Genomic DNA, 16,070 nt, shown 5'->3' with positions numbered 1-16,070 from the left:
CTCGTCACAAACTAAACTTATCACTGTCACGTTCCAAGAGGAGATAATAGTGGCGACACGTGCGACATGGAGTTTCACATGGCACCATTTGGCGCTTCACCATTGCACCTGGAGAGCGAGGGAGGACATGATAGTTGCAGACGACATCCTAGTTCCATCACTTATCATTTACCTCTCGCACGCTAGTGGCTGCAGCACGCCATTTTGATCGAGAACGAGAAGGGAAAGAGGAAAAAGCAGAATGGCGTCGTTCGAGAACTTTATCGGAGTGATTCTTCTCACATTTTCTGTCCTTGTCCATACGACCTTGGGCCAGTCCGTGAAGGTCCTGGTCCCGCCAAACTTGGGCGCGGATGAGGCAGCCCTCATCGTTGTACCTGGAGCCGATATCAGCGGGGACACGTACGAGCCACTGGCCTTGGAAATTCAAAGCCAGGCTCCCTTCTCCCTGTGGGTTGCCCTGACAACTGACTATCCTTCGGACACGCCCAATCCAATCCATGTGAGTTTTTTTATTTTTTTTCTCAGGAAATAGGCCTAGAACTCTTGCTACGGAACTGTTTATCTTTTCCCCTTTTTTCAATCTCACCAAACCAGTAGAATGGATAACAATAGATCTAGAAAAAAAAAACTGCGTTGATCTTTGCAAAACAACATGACGCTGGTATTGATCACTTCGACAACAAAGTATGTATCAGTTTCTATCTCAGAGTGGTCTGGATATTTTGACTTAAGCAGGTACATGTATTAATTTTTTTTTCAATACAAAATACCATGACATAACCGTTTCGTGAATTTTTCTTAGCTGTTCGGGAGCTGTGTGAGAATCATTGTTTAGATAGGAATTCCAGTCCAGTTACAAGTTATACGCGTGCAACAGTGAAAATTTGATCAAAGACAGATAAAAATTAGGGGAGTTGTGAAGTTTTCGTGCTTTCTGCAGAACTGTTCTTGTACAGTTGATATTATCATGCAAATGAGTGAGCTGATGATGTCATCACCTCACAATTTGTCCACTGATCATGTACAAAAAGAATGACGAAAATTCAATATTTCTGTTATTAAGATGCAGCACATGATCAACATGTACACGAGGATTTGAGAAATTTCAATATCTTATGTACAAACTAGATGGCAAGTTGTAAGGAGATGACAGCATCACATCACTATCTGCACATTCATATTGACCGTTCAAGAATTGTCTCCTGCAAATTAATTAGCGAAAGTTTAGAATGTCTTAGCTTCCTCATTTTTCATCCGATTTTGATCGAATTTCATTATCGTAATTATTGCACTAAGGAAATTTTACTCCTTTTCGGACTGACTTTCATCTCCACTGGAATTCCCCTTAAAATATAACAAGATCAGATTAAAATATGTATTGTCGTTCTCGAGAATAAAGGATATTGAAGTGCTATTTACTACGCCGAATTCAGTTTTGGAAACAGAGAAACAAAGGATCAGGTGACCAAGACAACAGCTATAGTTTCTCTTATTTTTTCTCATGTATCCATACAACGGACGATGGATCAGTGGGGCCCATTGCATAAAAGTTACAATCATGGTAACTTTGCCATCCAATGGTAACTATACAATGGCAACAATACTCAACAGCCAATCAAAATCAAGAATCCCATGGAAGTTACCATTAGATGGCAAAGTTACCATAATAATGTAACTTTTATGCAACGGGTCCCATAGCGCAGGACATCAGCCGTGAATGCGATTGAATTTCTGTTTTATCTCGTAAACAGCTGGACTAATCATTTGCTTTCTTCAGTTTATTGATTTATCCTAGGCTTTCATGAAGATCAGGAATAAACGAGTTCTTTTTTTTTAATCAGGATATACTTAGCACTGCTAAATCAGACTCACTATAACGATTCATCATCTGATTAATGTTACACATACCTAATATATATGTAAGTATACTATGTAATATACATAATTTTTTTTTGTCTCCTTAACGTTTTCAGCTATCATGTCCCATTCAATCGCATGCTTTACAAGTGATATTGCTTATATACACAATGCCTCCGTGTAAAGCTTTATCCAGATTCGTATCCATAATGTTTTATTTTCAGTTATAATAGCTTTCAATCTTTTGACAATTGGTCATTGCAAACACGATGATCAAAGTGCGGCTACCACAGAGCCAAATTTTTACACGAAATACTTTTCATATTTTTACCAGTATAAATGACGGCAAAATATTAAGTTAAAAAGAAGGTAATAACTATACACATTTAGCCGGTTATTGTCCGCATCTCATATATTTAGAGATAAACATTACTTCGTCATGAAGAGTATTTGAAAATTATGTATGAACTTTCAACTTTCAACTTTCAACTTTATTTCCACATAATCATTAAAAGGATACAAAGGATACATAAAATGTGATATAATAAACATCAATTGGAATATACAAAGTAAAAGAACAATACACATAGGATACCATATTCACCAAAAGGTGTTTCAACAAACACAAAGTGAATTACAAAGAAAGGAAATTACAACGTAATGGATGATTTGTGGAGGGATCATGAGAAGTTTTTATGGAGTTTCCATAAAACTTATAAGTAAGATCCCCAATGAGTACAGAAATAAAAGAAAGTATTACAGTGTGTGTGTGCGTGTGTGTGTGTGTAGGGGGGTATCTAAATGTCATTTAACCGGATACACTTGAAAAATAAAACAAATTAAAATATCATTACAGATACAAAAAACTCTACAGCTCAGAAGAGTGTCAATGGTTTCCTGCATATTCATGCTGTTTCTTGTTCCAGGAGCCATAATCTTGTACAGCTCAGAGCTTGTACAAGCTGAGAAAGCAGATTTCAAAAGAATCACTTAGTGCAAGAAAAGCTCTTTTGTGATTCCCCAGCTGAAGTCCAGATAATCAACAAAGGCCACAGACCACCAGAGTCCAGCATTCAGGAGGCATGAAAAGAGTTACTGAAGCTTACAACGGGTACTCTGAATAGCAGCAACTGGTACTCTCTGAAGCACTTGCAGTACACTAAAATGACTGCCTGGGACCATGAAGAGCAAGAGCCGGCTTCCTGGCAGAGCAAACTCATTCAAACTTTGTCCAAAACTCAGCTCTGAAAAGCTCATGTCAGCAATCAAATCAGTTCCTGGTGTACTATGATCTTCCCTGCTCACTGTGGTTAAGTCATGAAGTTCATATTTGCTGATTTAGAGGAAGAAAAGGTTGACAAATTGCACGAGGACAAACACTTGCCCTCCTGGCTCCTTGCAAACGGTACTCATTTTGATTTTGCATGACAGGTTTTCTGCTCGTTTGGTAGGATTTTTGAAATGTAATATTTTGTGTAAATGACGTTGGTGAGCATTGTAATATGACGGATATAGTGGGTTAAACAAGACATGAAATATTTCTGTAAGTTTATGTGTTTGTTTGTTTGTTTGTTGAAAGTTACGACAAGCTGTTGAGATGGCTCTTTCTCAGCTCACCGAGGGGGGAATGTCACAAAATGCACCGATTTTCATGGCCGGACACTCTCTTGGAGGTAAGGAGTTATCTTACCTTATCATGATTATTATCATCATCACCATCAAAATCACTGTATTTTGTAGCGTTATCATGATTATTGTTACTATTTAGGCGGTGATTTGGCGCAGTCGGTAACGCATTTGTCTCAAGATCCAAATTACCCGAGTTCGATTCCCGAGTCTCACTGAGCAATGTAGTGTATAAGCATTCCGTCCCCTCTAGTAATGCCCTTTAACACTTGCCGGATTAGCCTATTATACCGTACAAGAAACGGGCGATATTTTACTCATCCGTTGTTCAAATCGTCATAGGAGCGTACATGCACGGTCTAGGGGCCGAACAAAACGAACAAATAACTTACGGTACCTGGCGCAATGGTGTACAGGACAGTGGAACGCGCAAACGCATGAGAAACGAATATGATCCGCATGCCCATACAGGACAAAGCGCACGGGGAACAAATGGGTAGCGCACGGGGAACAAATTGGTGGCGCACGAGACGTACATCGAACGTCAGAGAACGACGGTTTTATATGTCGCTGCAAGAGTCAGTTGCTGCATAGCCGTTACGTATTCATTAAACATCAGCTTCGTTGTCCTGTTCAGTAAATATCCTGTAGATATGCTGTAGATATCCTGACGATATGCTGTGATCATCACTTATGTCCGTCCTGTGTGTTTGTCATTCGTAACTACATGCGTTTTGCTCGCGGTAGTCGTCCTGTGGCTATGCCGTGCGTATGCGTTTGATGTGCTGTACATAGCCGTTCCATCTCTTGCAGCAATGGACTCTGCAGGATGCCTGGCGCATGAAAAACGCATGAAAACCCACAGAGTACAGTACAAAAACAGGGGAAAACGTACAATTCTCGGACAAGGATCAGATCGTGCTATCCGTTTTTGGCGTCCGTTTTTGGCGAGGGAAAAAAGACCTCTGTGCATGCACAAAGTATTCTGGCCGCTCTGACGGAAATCACCGGAAGGTAAACGTCCATCCAAAAGATAAAAAGGACATGACACGCATTTTAACGGATATCAACGGATGCCAAAAATCGCCATTCGTTTCTCATGCGTTTGCCTTATCCGGCAAAGTGTGACAAAAACACTCTGTCCCTCAAATAGCAGATCAAAATGGAGGTCCCGTGTGTAAATTAGCCACGACTCCCGCACGTAAAAGATCCTTCTTCATTCATTTATCGCAAGGAGCATGGTTCACCAACCTAGTAAACCCACAAAAGAAAACGAGCGAAAGATGCCGATCTTCTTGGTTCGCCCCAGGTAACTAGCAGTAGTCAGCAAACGGTATCAACCAGGCATATTGCGACATGATACGCTAGAATGAATGAATCAATTCTTCTTCTTCTTCTTCTTCCTCTTCTTCTTCTTATTGTTACTGTTATTATTGGTATCATTATTATTATTATTATTATTATTATCATTATTATCATCATCATCATCATCATCATCATCATTATTATCATTTTTTTTTGCAACTACTACTACTACTACTATAAACTAATACCACTGCTGCTACTGTAATTATTATGAAAATAAACATCATTATTATTACCATTACTATCATTATCATTGATATTGTCGTTACTTTCCATGTTATTGTTATCAACATGATGATCATCATAATCATCATTGCCGTCAATTTTTCTTAGAATACAAATAATTCTCATGTTAAGTAGTTAACGTGGTCAAAATCGTGCTCATTTTCTATTCATATTCTTTTGTTTGTAGACGAACATCTTCTTCTTCCAAGAAGAATGCTCAGGGCAGAGGTATTCAATACGATATGCCAAAAGGACTGCTGTACAAATTGACGCAAATCATTTTGATTTTAAACTGTTAAAGGGGAAATCCTGTCCAAATATAAGTTAGTTTGATAAAAAGAATAAAATCTTACGAGTTCAACGATAAGAATTTGACTGAAATCGGATGAAAAATAAGGAAGTTATGACATTTTGAAATTTTGCTAATTTCTGCAAACTAGTTCGTGTACAGTGGATATGAATATGCAAATATGAGTGAGCTAACCATGTCATAACCTCACAATTTTCCATTGATCGTGTACAAAAGATTGATGAAAATTCAATGTTTCTGTCATTGAAGTCCGAAACATGATGTTATTCCTGGTTGAATAACTTCAGAACAGTGATCAGATAGATATACCAGGATTTAAGCCTTGGGCATAATATTGCGTTTGCATAAAAAACCTGGAAATTTCAACATTTTATGTACAAACTGTATAGTTGTAAGGGTATGACATGCTCACTTTGCCATTTACATATTCATATTGACCGTTCAAGAACGGTTTCCTGAAAATTAGTGAAACTTCAACATGTCATAACTTTCTTATTTTTCACCCGATTTCAATCAAAATTTTACTGTTGAACTCGTAATATTTTACTCTTTCCTATCAGAGCAACTTATACTTGGACTGGACTTTCCCTTTAATGATGGAAGTGATGGCAGTGTGTACTCGCCGTCACAGTGGCTTATTGTTTCTTAATCTAATGCTGTTAATATGAAGACAATATAAAAATTTGATATTAAAATTTCTATTTCGAAGTGATGATTATGTTGAACAGAGCAAAACTTTACGTACTCATGATTTTACTAAAATGATGGTATTTATAGAATGAAAATGGTAGTGACGATGATAAAAATGGGCATGATAACAATAATCGACGTAACTCCAATTCTATCATTGATAGCAAGTTTGGCCAGTTTTATGCATTGTAACCTTTACGCTATAGAATTTGCATGAAATAGGAGAAAATTAGTATTAATTATGAGATTCCTCCAACGTGTGGCGATGTATTGATGTTATTAGTGACAACATTGATGTGACGTGCAATTGGGTTTATTACTTCCCATTGGGAAAGCAAATATAGTCGTAAATACGGAAATAACTGCGATGGAAACAAAATAATTCATTGCTGTGATAGAGGTGGCAATTAAGAATAATTGTTAATAATAAATAAGTGTTTCCGCCAGACAAAATCTATAATTTTGCAATACCACAACGACTCCATCGTGTTACCACCTTAAAGCACTGTCACTCTGCCACCATTTTATCTTTCGTCACCACTTGGCTTTAATTAATTAAGATGAGCCTTTTCCTAATCAATTCCAACTAAACTTACTTAAGTCATTACTACGACTCATCCACTAGCACATCCACGCCCACTGCTACTTCTACTAACACTTTGTTAGGTTCTTTCATCCAAAAATGAAATAGGCCCTGAGGTATATATGACGAAGGTTTGTTATTCAATCTGACAGTGAAATAGGTTCTTAATTCCCAAGGTTAAAATCATTGATACGTACAATACCTCCTTTTCATCTTCGGAATACCGAACCTTATTTCATTTCTGGATTAACGAACCTCAGGAATAACACCACATTTATGTTCCGATTAACGAACACCTAGGTATTTGGAATTTGTGTGTCTCGGAATAACGAACTTTTGGGGAAAAACAAACGAGCCTTCGGAATAACGAACATTACCCAAAGCATGAAGGTATTTTTGAATGTCTTCCTCTTTCTCTCGAAGGCGTTTTTCTTCAGGCGTATGTAGACGAGAACCCAAACGATATCGCAGGCATGATGTTGTGGGGTTCGTATCTGTCCGGAAGTACGGAAGACCTCAATGCCTTTCCAACTCCCGTCATGCACCTGAGCGGTGACCTCGACGGACAGGTGCGCATTACGAGAAACGCCATCCCTTTCAGGTAGCGTTCCAAATTTGCATTCCTGTACATTGAAATGGGAGATAAACAAACAAATAAACAAACAAACAATTTTTTTAAGTCTTGGGAGTTGCAACAAACTATTCATATAGTATTATCATCACATGTAATTTGTTGATTTACGTTGTTGCAATTATTACAAATATATTCCGCTTATACATTGTACATAATTTTCTCTGTTTATTTGATGGAAATGAAAATAAATTTGAACTTTGAACGTTGAACCTTGAACCTAGATATCTTTTTTTTTCGCAAGTGGCGCCATAACGTCTACTATCATTAATACTAATATGGCATACAACATTTCATTTCAGATTTCCATGAAGAACACACATAATAAATAAGGAATATGACTTATTGTTGAACTATGCATGATGAATGAAATTCAGTTGAGAGTACAGGCTCCAGGGTAGTAAAATTTGGTATATAGGTTAAGGTATCTATTTTACTGTTGACGTAAATATCACCATCCTATTTCTTTGTAGAGAGCTGGTGCAACTTGCCAATGGAAACTCGGACCTCATAGCCACCAAACCTGTCGTGATCGTAGAGGGCACTAATCACTTTCAGTTCGCCTCGGGTGCGATTCCTCCGTTTGTGGAGCAGGAAGACCTACCTGCCGACGTCGAACTGGAGGTCGCGCACGAGCTTCTTGCTGAGGTATCGGAAAGCCGATGGCCCATCGTTTTTCATTAGCGGGATGTTATAATTATCAAAAAGTAAGATTAACAGATCGATAACAGCTCGAAAGTGACAGCAACAGCAAACGAGCAAAAGTCCACTTTGGTGCTCTGTGGACATAATCATAATAAATGACCACCAATTGATGGTAGTTTTACCGATATCCTTCATTGTGATGAATTAATTGACGGTGATTAGAATATCTCACTCTTGGAAAATCTATAGTACTTGAAACCGCCAGTAATAGTTCTATGGCATTTGCACACAAAAAACCCTAATAAAATCAAATAAAAGTTAGGCCCCAACTTCCAATAGGACCCCTTTGTTTTTGAATATCGTAGCCATTTCAAACCGATTTTTATCGAATAAGCTTTCATTTCCTTTTAGAATGTATTCTTTTTCATATAGCATTAGTAGATTTTCACTATCCCACCAGAATACATAAATAAATAGATAAATAAATGTACGAAAACATTTCATTTCATTTTATTTCATTCCCGACGAAAGTATACAATATGATATATGTATACAACCAAAGTAAAGTACAATGTGACATATTCAAATGAGATTTAAATACACGCCATTTGTTTACAATGAGACAAAACTTAGTTAAATGAAGAAATGCATGGACAATTTCATTGTAACTGAATCGTAACCAAGAAAAAAAGTCGGAAACATGAAACCCCATCTGAGGTTGTTTACAGAAAAGAAGCAGGATATCTAATTTTTTTTTTTGCGTGGTAGGTAGGTTTTTATGCGATTTTTTACATCAAGCTTTTACATCAATTTCCCTTTCTTTTCTCATTCTGTCATTTCTTTTTCTACCTCTTTTGTTGGGGGGGGGGGGGGTAGGGCAGGTAGTCAAGTTGAACTCTGTCTATTATAGATTGTTATGATTTTTTTCAAATATTATGATGTAATGGGCTTTACTCTACAGTATATTTCCTTTCTAATGACAGTACATTTCATGTTGTAAAATGGATCACTTCCATGTCATTTCCATCCTCAAATATTCTTGGTCACTTTTATTTCTTGGTACGGGATACCTGGAAGAAAAAAAAGTCAGGAAAAATAAACAAAAACGAAATATGGAGAGTCATAGAAGGAAGGTAAAATACTGCTTATGATATAATGTGCTTTGCTCTACGATATCTTTCCTTCCTAATAACAATAAATCCTAATGGTGTAAAATTGAACACTTCCATGTCATTTCCATCCTCAATTAATATTCTTTGTCACTTTATTTCTTGTAACTGGTTACCTGGAAGAAAAAAAAAGTCAGGAAGAATAAACAAGAGCGAAATATGGAGAGTGATAGAAGGAAGGTAAAATACTGCTTATGTATGTGACCTGTCCTGCTCTAAACCAACATCTGATTCCACCCAGCCAATCGTGGCCTTCATTTCGTATAACCTTGGAGTCAGCCGAAACTTCTACAGGGACATGCTTGTGAGGTACCACGAAGAGACGGCAGCTAAAATGGCGCCCCTTACGACAGCCCTGACGCTCGAGTGGGACGAGACGAGTGGCGAGTCGCAGTGGGTTACCGTGGCTCAGGTATAAGAACTCACTTTAAAAGTGTGTGTGTGTGGGGGGGGGGGGGGAGGCAGTTTATATTGCTGTCGCCACTTTCGGGCTTCATCAGCTAACAAGCAAACAACAACGACAACAAAACCGCTGAACCACATTTTTCTGGTGCCACTTCCCGGGTTAAAAACAAAACAAAACAAAGAAGAAAAAGTGTGTGTGTGTCGGGGGGGGGGGGGGGAGGGAGTGGTTAGACCCAATATTTATCCTGTATATTATGCAAAAAAGAAAAAAAATGGGGGAAGCCGGGAAGTCCTAGAGGTGTTTATTGTGTATCGTTGTATAAGTTTGCAATTTCACTGTGTATATCCTTTGTTACTCAATGTAAAACACGGCCTTGCTAAAAAAAAGATCACACACACACAAAACTGAATGCAGGCTTTTAAGCCGTGTATAGAAAAAAAAAAATAAACTCAACTGAACTCGACTCATAATCATTGTCACTTCAACTGTTGGTAGTAAGACGGCTTCGAAATACAACATTTACTACTCTATTACTTTACTATTTAGGCCTCTGCAGAGGCCTACTAGCGGCTATTATATCCCTCACAAATTGCTTCTCGTCCTCTGATTGGTCGAGAGCACTGTAAACAACAAAACATAATTCTACCATACAAATCCGCGTATGACTATACTCCCTAGGGAAAATGGTAAAAACTATACCACGCTGGTGATTTTCGCGCCTTTTTTGCTTCGCGTCGCGACGCGAAATATTTCACGTGTAAATGAATGGGTATCGCAGCACCTTCGCTTCGCGAGAGATTTCATGTACAAATGAATGGGTATCGCGGCGCCTTCACTTCGCGAGAACACTCAATGGCCCGAATTCACGAAGGTGGTACAAATGAAACCATGGTTTAAACCATGGACAAAAACCATGGAGCGCCAAGTGTCGCTCGGTTCGTTACGAAATTGGTCATTTCGTCGACAAAATGACCGTCTCGTTAACGAAATTATCATTTCATGGACAAAATGTTCATTTAGTTACAAAATGTTGTCATTTTGTTACAAAATAATCATTTCATCGACGAAATGACTGATTTCGTAACGAAATATTCCATGCGACACTTGGCGTTCCATGGTTTTTGTCCATGGTTTGAACCATGGTTTCATTTGTACCACCTTCGTGAATTCGGGCCACTACGTGTAACGTTAGAGAGACTCAGAGAGACTCTTATAAAGCCCTCATTCCACCTAAAAAGATGATCATGGCATTGTATTACGTTACAACAGAGTAGGCGATATTGTAGATCTATAATTAGACAACAATAAGCAAGCTAGGGCTCTTCGACGTACCGTAGGCCTAGATCTATTCTAATATCTAACGAGTGTTAATGTTGGTTAGGCCTCATTTGGCCCTGGTTTTGAAGATGCATGTCGTGACTCGTAGAATAGAGATATAGAAACCTATGCCAATAAAAGATCGTTCAAAGGATTTCCCAGTGTAGGACTGTTAAATTTTGGCGATTTCATGCCTCGCGGTTTGAAAGTTGGTCTCGCAGTTCACTAACTCGAGCGACCCACCCAAAAGATGTTGACAAACTGCAGTAGATAGTAAGCCTGCTTATGCCATTATTTCTAACGTTAGCGCAAGTTAGATCTAGTTAAGCCTAACGTTAGTTCTACCTGTTTAACAGTAGACCCTTAAGTTCCCGTAATCTCATCCTAATAATCATTTTTTAGAGTGTCTATTTAAACGAGTTAGAGTCTAATGTTAACTGTTTACGTTAGCGTTAGAACACGAACCACACGAATTTACAGTGGCACTCGATGTTTTGACTTCTAACCTTAATCTAACCTTAAAGACTCGCTGTTACTGAATGCCGTGGCTACCCAAATTTGCTATGTATACTTGTATTTTTAACAGGAAATGATAGTCCATATTCATGCACAGACAGCTAGAAAGACGACAGAAAACACAATCAACTGCAGCTCAGCACAGTCACATCGTCGATCAGCTCGAGCACGCACTAATCACCGCACCAACGTACTTGTGTTGACAGTGATCGGATGCAGTAGGAGTATTGCATTATGTATGAAGCGCGTAGTAAGTTTGCAGTTTGCGCATGTTTACCAGTACTAGTACGTTGTACAGCAATGCACCGGCCGAGTACACTTTAGCGGCTGAGCGCGCAGTTGTCTCTTGAATAGTACGCGTACGCGCTGACCTCCTGCTGAACTGCTTTCCCGAGCGTGAATGACTTGTCAATCTTCTTGAAAAGAGTAAAGCAAGATGCCCAAAAAAGGGGGTAAACAAGGTGACTTCAGTAGCACTATTTTCTTAAATGACGTCACTTTTATGACGACATTTTGCAAATAGTATACTATTTGCAAAATGATGTCACAATCACCCTTCTTTGCAATCAAGTGTACCCGTCCGCGTCCGGTCCCGAATACTAGTGTTCAGGTTTGCAGCGGCCATACGAGCGCTTGGATACATGCGACGGGCAACTCTGGCGGTGCCACGGCTACTACGTTTTTCAATTTCCGATCTTTCGCACTGTTGCGTATTGCAGGCGCTGCGCTGCCGCCGCAGTGCGGCTAAGCCTAGGACCTATATAAAATGATTTTCACTTTTTATTCAAATTTTTGATCCAAAATATAAAACAAATATACTTTGCCTAGTTTCGAGTTTCTTGTTAAAACTCTCAAGGCCAAGTATTATTTGTATACTAGCGCCTACTAGCGGCGTCTTAGCCTTTGCGTCGCATATATAGTAAACGGTTACAAGGCTTGCTATTATGAAATTGAAAGACGCTATCGAACAGCTAGAACAGCACCTGATCGGGCTGATAATGGATTATCATGATATCATGAGCGTTGATTGGGGATTTTACTCACTGACCTGTCTAAACAAAAGGGTATACGCGGATGTTGAGCTTGTCATTGCCATTAGCAAACTGACAGTGTGTTTTGTCATTGGTGTCTTAAATTGGTGGTCCGAAAATGGCCAAACAATGTTATGCCGCACACAGACGTTTATAGACGTACGGGGATCGCGGGGAAACTATAATTTGGCGTTTTTTCCCTTCTTAAAATCCGAAGGCAAACATCGCCGGCTTCGATCTTTCATCACCGTACCCCGTCGACATCAATGACGTCGGCAGCTCCACCTCCAGACAGTTCGCTTCGTCCACACCTGTGTTGACGGCCGATTCGATCACCACTGCGTCACTCGTCACCTTTCGGTCCAACGCCATGGATCTCTCCGGCATCGAGGAGTCCGCCACGGAGATTGCCGGGAAGATGAAGAGCCGGGAGGCTGTGGCGGCGGTGGTGCCGGAGGCGGGACAAACTCCAGCCGTCTCCTGTAAGGAGATCAACGAGGTGGGCGCTCTTAATTAGCTATAATATACTGTGTATCTCAACTCATTTGATCATGTTGCCACTAGGCCCATGGTGTACGTACGCACCCCCCCCCCCCAAAAAAAAAAGTAGATAAATAAAAATAAATACATAAAAAATCTGAAAGGTCCACTTTTTCAAAACAACGTATTGTGCGTACGCTGATGCACGCATCAGTCGGGACCCGACCTCTCATTTGCCCTGTATCTGCACGCAAGTAATATCACTATGTACAATTCACGAATGTTGTGCCTCGCGCTAGTTCAGGCATCATGTATTGGTGGCTATCCCGCGATGCGGGGGGGGGGGGGAGTCCCTGGAATTTTCTGGACTTTGACGGTGGGGATGAGGGAATCCCTCCCCCTTTTTTTGAGCTAAATATTCAACTTTTTCATTTTTTTAAAGCGTATTTGACTGATTTTGTATCTGGGAACACACTCAAAACCACAATATTTGATTTAGAATTTTTCAAATATTCCATTGAAAATAATATGGAAAATGTCGCTGACGACACACATGTGGATCGAGAGGTGACAAATACCAAGATTTAGCCATTACCATTTTTTATGAATGTGCATATATGCAACTTCGTGTAATCGTGAATAACCCTGAGAAGTTTCGAGAGATTGTAGACATGGTGCTCGAAGAATAAAGTTGGCATCTGATGTTTCATCCTAGATGATTATTATTGATAAGACCTTAATATTATCCTTGGACGTCACTGAAATGATGCGATCGTGTCCATTATTACAGCTTTCATGATGAAGTATTCGTATACATTTTTACCGCTTATCGATTTCTAATTTTCTATCGAACATTTTGACCTGACTTCTACAGCTATATAAATTCTCAAATACGGATACCCTGGAAATGGTGACATAATATGCGGACTTCGCAAATTAAAATGAGAAGGGATGAATATCTAATTACGCCATGTTCAGTGACATATCTTTCGTTGTTAATGAACAACGGATGGAGAGAAAAAAAAAAAGAACTGAGACTAAAAGCCTGCATGGCTTTCACTTTCACATTTTTGCTGTTCTCCAGAACGCTCTCGACTACGCCCTCTCCATCGCGCCCGACGTCGTCCTCCAGCGCATGACAAGAGGCTACGATATGATCTTCCAAGCCGACGTCGAGTCGTCATCGGAGGATGAATGGCTAAGCACTGAGCTCGATCTGACATCCCTAGCTGATGGTTCTCTTCAGGTACGTATCATCTAATGCTGCGTTTATACTGCGTTTGAAACCATGTTCCCGTTGGCCACGGCAGTTACGTTTCAGGCCACAGTAGACAAAACGGGATGGACATGAGACAAGGCGGTGAGACGGGATAGGCAGACATGACAGGTCGTGATTGCAGTTGATGATGTGTCAGATTTTTAAACTGGAAAAAAAAAAATTACCGTTGCAGACCCGGCACTAATGACAAACCTTGTAGACTGTCATAAAACAGGGTGAACCCAACAAAACGCTGCAGCACGTAACCGGCCGTAACAAAACTTGGAGGCGGTCAGTAGTGGGACACAACGGAAAAATCGTGAAGTCTGGCCTGTCCAGACGCCGTGAGAACGGAGTCTGATAGCTACATGTTCATCGGAGTGAGGACTGGAATGAACAAGACGAGAATACGGAGGGACACAAACAGAAGAATTTCCTACCTACTCACGGCACACTATACGCTTTGGGAAAGCGGGGGGCGGCGGGGCGCCGTGGGCTCCGGGAACATGGTGTAAACGCAGTTTTACACAATGTCCCGGCGGCTACTGCAGCCCCGTTTGAACGAAACGGAGTGCTCCGTGGGTAGATGGGATATCCTCCTTCTCTCCCTCCCTCCCTCTCTCCCTTCCTCCCCCCTCCCCTCTCTCTCTCTATTTTTGTTAAGAGGGTCGATCCTTACTTCAGTGACTATGTAGGTATCAGACGCCGTTCTCAAGACGTCTAGTCAGGCTAGACTACACCGATTTCCCCTCGGGAAATTACGGTTAATTAATACGGCAGTCTTGTTAAGGCCTATGACGTGCGTTCACCCCGTTTTATGACGGCCTAATAATCAGCGCCGTGACTGCCTCGGCAATTTTTTTTTTGACAGTTTGAAAATCTTACACGGCAAATCACTGCCTGTCACGTTTGCTCATCCCGTCCCCCGTGTTGTCCCGTTTTGTCCACGTTGCCCTGAAACGCGATTGCCGTGGCCGCCGAGAACATGGTTTAAACCAAAGAGGTTGCCTATTGCAATATGTACCTCCTTGTGAAAACGTATATAGCATAAGCAACGTAGCCAGCTGGTAGCAGTCAAATAACTTATATCTCAGGGCACCGCCAAATACACTGTTGATATTATTACGTTGCCAACGGGACTAACAATGATTATATAAATGATTATATCATACAGATATTATATAAAAAAATAATAAATACATTATCTTGACAAAGTACCTTCTTTCCATAGCGCTTCATTAGATAATATATATTCACCGGTACTGCTGGTAGCATCGTCATCCTGTGCAGGTAGACAGGAGTTTTGCTGCCCTCTTACGTTGACGAAGACATCTATTCCGCTTGCGAGCCAACCAGGGGCAGTAATAGGCCTACGGACCATTCCGTATGAAAAAGTGTGGATCTTTTGACACTAAGTATTTCAAGTCATAACTGGCCTGACTGTTAGAGAAACTTCTCATCTTCTCCAAATGAAAGGAATACTTTGGCCCTTTCTATAAGAATAGTGTAATAATATGATACTAAAATGATCACTAATTCTACATAACGGATTCTGAACATAAAGTTGTTATAAAGCAATGGGCACAGGTTCGCGTGTAAACAAAACTTCGAATTATTGAAGACATGCACAGATCGTTTGCAGATTATGTGTGAGAATACGACTTAAAGAAAATGATGTGTCAGTAAATGCACGCGACCTCCGTCACTCTAAAGATAAATGCTTTGGTGTATTCAAAAGATTAATGCTCCTTCTATAGTCTCCTTAAGTTTGGGTTTTTGGTTTTTTTTTTTTTGTCGTTTACTGTGTCTTTGTGTTTGCTCTTTTCGTCAAACCACAGGTGACATCTACATCGTATTTCTCACAGGTTGAAGGAGTGTCCTACTGTAAGCTGCTCTCGCCGCACCGCGCTCTGGAATGGCTTTACGTAGATTCGCTGCGACCAGTCCATGCGAAATAA

The 16,070-nt window shown here is 40.1% G+C and overlaps 1 protein-coding gene across 1 annotated transcript; it reads left to right on the top strand.

Annotated features, from left to right (window-relative positions):
- The first annotated feature begins 241 nt into the window (after positions 1-241).
- On the top strand, positions 242-16,070 carry LOC139724827 (uncharacterized). The gene is made up of 8 exons (XM_071635951.1): positions 242-502; positions 3,440-3,533; positions 7,083-7,260; positions 7,764-7,938; positions 9,346-9,516; positions 12,592-12,873; positions 13,939-14,100; positions 15,951-16,070. The coding sequence occupies exons 1-8, from the start codon at positions 242-244 to the stop codon at positions 16,068-16,070; spliced, it is 1,443 nt and encodes a 480-aa protein (XP_071492052.1).

Source organism: Diadema antillarum, unplaced genomic scaffold (assembly GCF_040938485.1).
Source record: "Diadema antillarum isolate AM-2024a unplaced genomic scaffold, OU_Dant_1.0 scf00000231, whole genome shotgun sequence".
Classification (NCBI taxonomy): Eukaryota; Metazoa; Echinodermata; class Echinoidea; order Diadematoida; family Diadematidae; genus Diadema; species Diadema antillarum.
This window is presented reverse-complemented; position numbering and strand designations above follow the sequence as displayed.